Below are 8,695 nucleotides of genomic sequence, written 5' to 3' on the forward strand. Positions count from 1 at the left end.
AATAATAAAATGACTATTTAAGGGGTAAATAAGACGAACGATATTTCGCTTAGGACCTTCGTCTTTTAATATAATATAGATAAATATAAATTTTCACTCGTAGAGTAATAATTAGGAGAAATTTGGAAAAATATCACACAAAGTCAAGGTTCCAACTCTGACTATAATCTATAATTAAAAAAAAAAGAAAAAAAGGAGGAGGAAATTTGGTAGGATAGAGTCATTGACGGTGTCAGAACCACCTAGACCCCACCAAGAAAACAAAAGCCTTCCATTGAATTTCACGTAAATAAAAGTCTTCTCCTCTTCTTCCTCTTCGTTTCTCTCTTTTTCTTCCACTAATGGCTTCTGATTAGGCCTAAAATTTCCAAACCCTAGCTTTTTTCTCTTCATCTTTATCCAATACTTATAGATATACATAATATAAAAGGGTACTGTAGTAAATTGAAGGAATCGAGGCGATTCGAAGGGGATCTGAGGATTTCCCTGGATCTGCTCTAGGGATTCCGGTAAGTCTTACGAAATTTCTGTTTCATATTTTTTATTTTGATAATTTTGATGATCGAATAGAAATTTCATCAGTTTTAAATTGTTGTCGTGTAAATTTTGGGGTTCTTGTAGTTAGGGTATGGACAAAAATTTGGGGGTTGTTTGCTGCTCCCTTGTTGATCATTATATTAAGCTTTTTTTCGTTATATTCCTCATAAAGTATGAGGTAAATTAGGTGAAAGAGTTACCTCAGCTTGATAGAGCCTGGCTTAGGGTAGGGTTCGGTTCAATTGAAGTACAAATAGTCATGCATACAAATATTAGCCTGTTATATGTGGGTGTACTTGCAAAAATCCAATCCTGTTGATAGGTATTGCTGCCTGGGAAGAGGAAGGTAGGCAACAACAGTAACTATTATTATTACGCATCAATCCCAAACTAGGTGATTCCACTATGTGAATCCTCTATATCTGTTTTGTTCTCTTTGAGCCCGTGTCATTGATGCTAGTTATCCCTCCCCCTTTGATGACTGAAAAATCCGTGTGGGGCCAACCCTTAGGACCAACCGTAGCCTTTGAAACTCCTGGATAATCGGCTTGCCCCTCTATCCTCCCCCACTTAAATGTTGGGTTTAATTCGCATATGGAAGTGCTTGAACCCGTGACGTAAGTCACAAGTCCCTCAACCTTTGCCACTAGGACTAATAAGCCATGGGTGCATTTATTTTTGTGCTTTTATATGTATATAGTAAATTAACATGTATTCTTCGACTTATTCGAGAGGATTTAGATTCTTAATTATCTTAGTTAAGTAGGAGTTCGAAGTAAACTTGAGACAAAGGTTTTGCGGCTGAAACGTGGATTTTGCATGCTTAAGCTTTCAGATGATATATGGATTTTTCACCAATCAAATAAAAGAAACGATTGCATTGTGATAAGTATCTACTCAGAGAAGAATTGTCATGCTTCTTCTATTGACAAAGACATTAATCACAGTGGGTATGTGGATGGTGTCTGATACGGGCATCTAAATTTCAGTGTTAGCATGATGAGGGTTGACCTGCCTTGATATTATCTCTACTAACAAGAAAAACCAATACCTAACCATTTTGAAAGCCTTTGTGCAATGTAATGACTAGATTTACTTCCGAGTTCTACTCTTGTTTGTGCATTGCATCTTTCCTTGATGTGTAAATGATTGCAGTTTTTTTTTTCCTTTTCTGTTCTCATGTTTTCCTTTTGAGATCTGATTCTGCTATGGTCCTGCAGATTGAATGTGTTGCTTTTAAAATTACTTTAAGGGGCCTACTTATATCTGCTTGATATATGATGGCCATTCCAATGGATAACAGTTTAGATCATTCGTCGCGGGAATGCGTTCAGCGCCTCTTCAATAAGGTCGGTATTTGCTTTCTCGCCTCGATGATTTACCATTTAAGTTATTGATGTCTAGAATGATTTGCACTGTAATAGCCATATAGTGATATGTATTACAGACCCACATACATAGTTTATTAAAAAAAATTATTGACCCACATACAGAGTTGTGGAGTGCTGTATGTACAAGTGCACTGAGTTGTGTTCATTTAATGTTTAGAGATAGTAATACATATCTGCTTGTTTGGACCATGTGAGTGACGTTTTTCACTTATTTTATTAAGAATGCGGAGTTGGAGAATAAGCGTAGAAAAGCAGCACAAGCAAGAGTTTCTTCTGACCCGAACGCATGGCAACAAATGCGGGAAAACTATGAAGCTATCATCCTTGAGGATCATGCTTTTTCTGAACAGCATGAAATAGAATATGCCTTGTGGCAGTTACATTATAGAAGAATTGAGGAACTCCGTGCACGCTTCAATGCTGCACTAGCTTCAAATGGATCAACCACTTCTCAGAATGGGAAAGGTCCACCTCGCAGTGGGCCAGATAACATCACAAAGATTCGCACGCAGTTAAAGACTTTTCTCTCAGAAGCAACTGGATTTTATCATGATTTGATGGTGAAAATCAGGGCAAAGTATGGCCTGCCACTAGGAGGTTTCTCTGATGATCCAGAGAATCAGATTTCTTCTTTTAATGATGGCAAAAAACCTATGGAGTTGAAGAAAGGCTTGATATCCTGCCATCGTTGTTTGATTTATCTGGGTGATCTTGCTCGGTACAAAGGCTTATATGGTGAGGGTGAATCTAAAGCTCGCGACTTTGCAGCAGCATCAAGTTATTACCTGCAAGCTTCTTCACTTTGGCCTTCAAGTGGCAATCCTCATCATCAGGTACCTTTTATTGCCTTATTTTTATTGGTTTTGTTCTAAAATAATCAGTGAGAAATCTTTAGTTATCCCCAAGAGTTGGAGAGGGGTGTTAAGGCATGGAAAGAAGAGATCATTGAGTAATCTTCCTATTCAATAGTTGGTATCTTATTGTTTATATTTGCGAAGATTAGCTGATTGTGCTGTTTTCTCAGCTTGCAATACTGGCTTCCTATTCCAGTGATGAGTTGGTGGCAATCTATAGGTATTTTCGTAGTCTTGCAGTAGAGAATCCTTTTACCACTGCAAGGGACAACTTAATCATTGCGTTTGAGAAGGTAAGCAGCTTATTGAGTTGTTCCGTTAAGATCTTGTTGGTCTTTGTTTTAGATCTTTATCCGGAGTTCAGGGAAAGCTGGAAAATCAATTAAAAAATCTGGCAAATGGTCCCTGCAAGTATTTTTTTTTGGTGTGTATGGATGGAAAGAAGTCGTAATGTTTTGATGGAATTTCAACTCCAAATCACTTCCTAAAAGCTAGTTGTCTTTATCTTCTTTTTTGCTGGAATAACTTCTCTTCTGTAAATACTAGTGATCCACTTTTGGATTTTGTTATCACTGATTATATATTAAATAATACTATGTAATGGAGCTGCCTTTCTTTTTGTACTTGTCGCATCTTCTTGATGCCATCAATGAAACTACCTCATTCGAAAAAAAAGAATCAACGTACTAAGGACTTTTCTAACCACAGATGGTCAAATCCAGGGTTGAGAAAGTTTCATTCTTGATAGAGGTGATGAGAAAGTAGAAAAAATTGATCCAACCTGAGAGTAGTAGTACATACTTTCCATGGTTAGTACAAAATTAAAAAGGAAATTTGAATGTTTACTTAGAAAAAGAACAATATAAATCAAAGGTGTAGATGACGTTTAAATTATATCATTATGAAATTTTCTTTATCAAGCAATATAGACACCTAAATCCATTTATAGGAAGCTCCTGAGATCTTGTAGTGGAACTCCGACATACATCTTTTCAGTTGCTGCTGGGTATGGAACTTTGATTTCCATTCTTTTTGTTGTCAAGGAGTGACCAAGATGTGCTTATCTAGTGTATGTTGATCTTTTTCAAGTGTTCAAGTTCTGTCCAAAGACTCTTTCATGTTAAAGTTTTCTGGGCATCTGTATTTCTCATTTGGACTGTTTCTACTGTTGCAATGGGTCGTATACTTGAGTTAGTGTCATGATTTCTCTGTTATGGTCCTTATAAAAAAATGATTTCTCTGTTATGACAGAATCGTCAGTGTTACTCCCAGCTGCCAAGGGATGCTAAGGCTTTGTTCATCAAGGCAGAACCTTCACGTACAACTGGAAAAGGACGAGGTAAATGTGAAACAAGGAAGCCTCTGAAAGATGTAAAGGTTGAAGCAAGTTTACCCAAGGAAAAAGCTTCAAGTATATCTGAAATCTTCAAAACCTTCAGGATGGGATTCGTTCGGTTGAATGGTATCCTCTTCACACGCACTAGGTATGATCCCTATCTAAAAAAAATATCTGCTATTTGGACACACCATAACCAAGTGATGACACTATATTGTTACCATCTTTAATCAGCTTGGAGACGTTTGAAGAAGTGCTGTCATCGGTTAAAGCTGATCTGCTTGAGCTTCTCTCTTCTGGGTCTGATGAGAAGTATAATTTTGGTTTCGATGCTGCAGACTGTAGACTGGCAATTGTCAGGCTCGTCGCTATCTTAATATTCACCATCCATAATGTGATAAGGGAAAGTGATAATCAATCATATTCTGAGATTCTACAGAGATCAGTTCTTCTACAGAATGCATTTACTGCTGCTTTTGAGTTCATGGGTCATGTGGTTGAGAGATGTATCCAATTAAATGATCCCTCATCTAGCTTCTTATTGCCTGGTGTTTTGGTTTTCGTAGAATGGTTGGCATGCCATCAAGATATTGCATTTGGTAATGAATCAGAGGAAAAACAAGCAAGGGCTAGATCTTTTTTCTGGAAGAACTGCATCACTTTTTTTAATAAGCTCTTGGCGACTGGGTCTAAGTTTGTCGATGAAGATGAAGATGAAACATGTTTTTCCAATATGAGCAGGTATGATGAAGGTGAGAGTGGTAATCGTCTTGCGTTGCCGGAAGACTTTGAACTTAGAGGATTTGTTCCTCTTCTTCCAGCTCAGCTTATCCTTGACTTCTCAAGGAAACATTCTTTTGGTAGTGATAGTGGAAGTAAAGAGAAGAAGGCACGTCTTCAGAGGATGATAGCAGCTGGAAAGGCTCTTGCTAATGTGGTCCGGGTTGGAGAAGAGGGAATATATTTTGACACCAGGGGAAAGAAATTTGTCATTGGCCTTGAGCCCCAAACTTCTGATGATTATCAACTTAATGGCTCCAGGGAAGTTGCTAAATTAAGTGGTATTGAACTGGAAAGTCCAGATGCTGGACTGATGAATGTCGGAGATCTGCAGCCAAAGCAGCAATTGTATGTGGAATGTGAGGAAGAAGACGAAGTTATCGTTTTTAAGCCGTCAGTGATGGAAAAAGTGAATGGCATCTCTTCAAATACAATGACCTTAGCAGTTCCTGTGTCTGTTATTAGCGCTGCCAGTGTTCCTTCTGGTGTTAGCATGGCTTCTGTTAATATCTGTAGGGAGATGGGGCCATTTTCATCTGCACTTGATGGATTGAGCTTGCAGAATGCTTGGAGTGCAAATGTAAGGCAGCCAACAAGCATTGCTCATACCAATGCCCAATATGTGCAGCCAATCCAAACAAGTGCTTCCATGTGGTCTGTAGAGCAAGATGCTGTTATGAATGGATTGGTGGGGGGCCTTAACTTGATGGGAAATGGACGAACCACAGAAGCTGAGTTGCAAAATCATCCAGAAATGGTTCCACCTGCAGCATATTCAGTCCCTTTACCCCGGTCTGTGAATTTTAGCACTGCAAATAATATTCATGTCCAGGTTCCAGAGGCTGTTATACCATCTATCTTCAGTTCACTTACATCCTCACTAGCTGGTTCAGATAGCATGTCAATGAAATCTTCATCAGTTGTCTCGACAGGAATTAAGAAAAATCCAGTGAGCCGACCTGTTAGGCATCTGGGTCCACCTCCAGGGTTTGGTTCTGCTGCTTCGAAAGTAGATGACTCATCATCTGCTTTGACCTTAAAGAATGAAAACAATCCCATCTATCGTATGGATGATTATAGCTGGTTGAACGGATATCAGTTACCTTCAACACATCAGAGCATTGGTTACAATAACTCTCACAATCATTCAACACAAACATACCACTCTGTGAGCAACAGTGGTAGCTTAGTCGGGATGGTTAGCTTCCCTTTCCCTGGGAAACAGGTGCCCTCTGTGCACATGCAGTCAGATATTCAGAAAGCAAATCAACAATCTGTTGCACTGCCTCAGCAGTATCGAGGACAGTCCCTGTGGCAAGATCGTTACCTTGTGTGATGGATAGGGAGACTAGATGGTGAAATGCATCTTCCTTGTTCTTTTTAATTATAAAGTTACTGAAACGAATCAGACTGTTCTTCATATACCACAGTATACATTCTCTCAATTGTGTTTCCATGCTGTACAGGTTAACAATTACTGAGGAGAATGTCCTCTAGCCTGTTGCTACGAAGTTCAACCATCTTATTGCATTGTGGCCAAGGTTATTATGTTTTTTATTGCAGCATGGATGGTCTTGGAATGTTGCAGGCACTCGCTGTTGAGCAGGTATTCGCCGCTGCCTTTTCTTCTCGTTTCTCTCCCCCCTTCTCTCGTTCTGACAACTGTTTGACCTGTTAAGTGTGCCCATGTGGTTTGTGTCGGCGGGCTTTTGATTATTCTAAGTCCCGAAGAGTCATACAAGAGTAGGTCCTCCGGCTAACTTTTGATACTTTCGAACAAGCTCCGCATGTCCTGAGCAATTAGGAAGTACGGGCCACCCCCGAACCCCCCACCGCCCCCACCGTTTCTATTTTTCTTTATTAGGGGGAAATACTCAAGCAAGCCGGGGATTGGTTCTTTCTGGACAGCAGATCTCTGTTGGAAACCTCTTCCGTTTTCTTTTCTTCCAAGATTATATATTTACTTTGAACTACTCTACACTTGCCTATACCATGTCTTGGTGTCAGATTGGCCTGGTTCCTGGTGGCAGTTGTCCTGTTATTCATCGGAGAGTCTGGGTAATGAAGAGTTAGATCCGGATGCCTGTATTTCTTTCCTTCTGAACTTGGCAGAATAGGGAACAAAATAAGTAGGGCTTTGTCCAATTCTTTACTGCCTAACTCCAATGTAAAGCTGCTCAGACTTTTTCCTTTCTTTTAATACCTCAAGGTTGTTAATGTTAATGTACTGGAAGATTATCGATGTTAATTTGCCTGTGCTTACAAATGTCGTAATTTTTCTGTTGTCATCTTATGGACAGTTGTGGGTTTGGTGCAGCTTGTGCCGAGCTATTCAAACTGGTTGAGTAGAGACCGATGTCAGTAGGTGCTGGAATTGGGAGCTTTCAAATTAAGAACCTTGACTTGGTTGGATTGATTTTTATGCGGCTGAGAGATCAGGCTGTGGTGTAATCTGGTTGGAGCAGAAGCAACAGTAAATCAACCCGGTTTAATGATCTCAAAAAGAGTTGTGACATGCCATGATGAGCAACTTCCTACTATTAAACGTTTACGGTAGATGTCTTGGCAGTTCCCGTGTCTGACTTTGAAGTTCTGAGGGTATTTTGCCTATCGTGAAGAAGGATTTGTTGTCGTTGGAGTACTTGTGGATTTAGATGGAAATAAGTATGTATCGTGAAAGTTTCTGACTATCTAAACTTTTCCTGTTTGTTGCTACTGTCCAGTAGTGGCAATCATCCTGTTTGTTCTTTGGACCATGTATGCAATTATTCCAGTTACAATTGCTGTCCTGTGGTTGGAATTTGGATGGTTGATATTTTGTCATCTTGATGCTGGTGTTTCATTTTTCCAGCAAGGCAACCCTTCCTACTTTTCCCTCTCCCTTTTTATTTTGGTATGCTCCTTATCTTTAGGTGAAATCTATGGTTGTTTCCTTTTCTTATTTTTCCACCAATTTTTTGCGCTATAAAATGTCTAAATGTGATCGTCTGACCTCAGCTTTTTAATATACTAGTTTCTGGGTATGTACGTATACCCTACATGTCAATCAATACAATTTAAAAAACAAAAAATCATAATCGTTTAAACATGTGTGATGTATAACATCTAAACTTTAAGAAAAATAATACAAGCTAAAATGATGAATGGTAAGTATATTTGACTGTCTTAACAGTTGAAAGCAAAATAATTAGATATCCGCACGATTATACTGTGTCAATTATTATGAAATTTGTACAAAATATATCTTGTATCAAATTACAAAAACTAGTACTCTATAAAATAAAAATTCTAGTTGCATGCCTACTTTATAAATTAATACAAAAGAAATATCTTGAAAGATTAATAAGTTGAAAAATCAAATTCCTCACTAAAATGGTGCATGTGAGCTTACCACCATAAGATTTCAGGAGCGATCGTAGTACCATTATTAGAATCTTATCTACAAGAGGTATGTCTAAGAGGCATATTGGAAGGCTATGTCTTTCCGACCCTTGGGGTGATTGACACGAAAAGGACTTTGTGGGTGGTATTAGCGGAATGTCTTCAAAATTGGCGGTGTTTAAAAAATGACTCCAAACACACACGAACTCTTTAGGAGTTTTTCTACCGGATTAAATTGTTCATTGAAGTCTATCAATTGTCATACTTTTTCTCTTTATGGATTTCTCTACGGGTCAGTAGAGTTAATGCTATATTTTATCTATGTATCTATTAAGTTGTTTACCAATCTTCCGGATTGACATACTTTCTGGGTTGTTTTAACGAAGTGTTCATTGAATTTGCAGCTTCAATTTCAA

At 38.6% G+C, this 8,695-nt stretch overlaps 1 protein-coding gene across 2 annotated transcripts; it reads left to right on the forward strand.

The window, feature by feature from the left end:
* Positions 1 to 246: 246 nt before the first annotated feature.
* On the forward strand, positions 247 to 7,757 carry LOC107766276 (nonsense-mediated mRNA decay factor SMG7). Of its 2 annotated transcripts, none has more exons than XM_016585034.2 (8): positions 247 to 509; positions 1,758 to 1,886; positions 2,150 to 2,761; positions 2,953 to 3,075; positions 4,034 to 4,266; positions 4,353 to 6,253; positions 6,365 to 6,504; positions 7,199 to 7,757. In XM_016585034.2, the coding sequence occupies exons 2-6, from the start codon at positions 1,815 to 1,817 to the stop codon at positions 6,232 to 6,234; spliced, it is 2,922 nt and encodes a 973-aa protein (XP_016440520.1). In that variant the 5' UTR covers positions 247 to 509; positions 1,758 to 1,814; the 3' UTR covers positions 6,235 to 6,253; positions 6,365 to 6,504; positions 7,199 to 7,757. The 2 variants fall into 2 exon arrangements, with proteins under 2 accessions (XP_016440520.1, XP_016440514.1); XM_016585028.2 differs by having other exon boundaries at positions 7,216 to 7,757.
* Positions 7,758 to 8,695: the final 938 nt, after the last annotated feature.

Source organism: Nicotiana tabacum, chromosome 5, assembly GCF_000715075.1.
Source record: "Nicotiana tabacum cultivar K326 chromosome 5, ASM71507v2, whole genome shotgun sequence".
NCBI lineage: Eukaryota > Viridiplantae > Streptophyta > Magnoliopsida > Solanales > Solanaceae > Nicotiana > Nicotiana tabacum.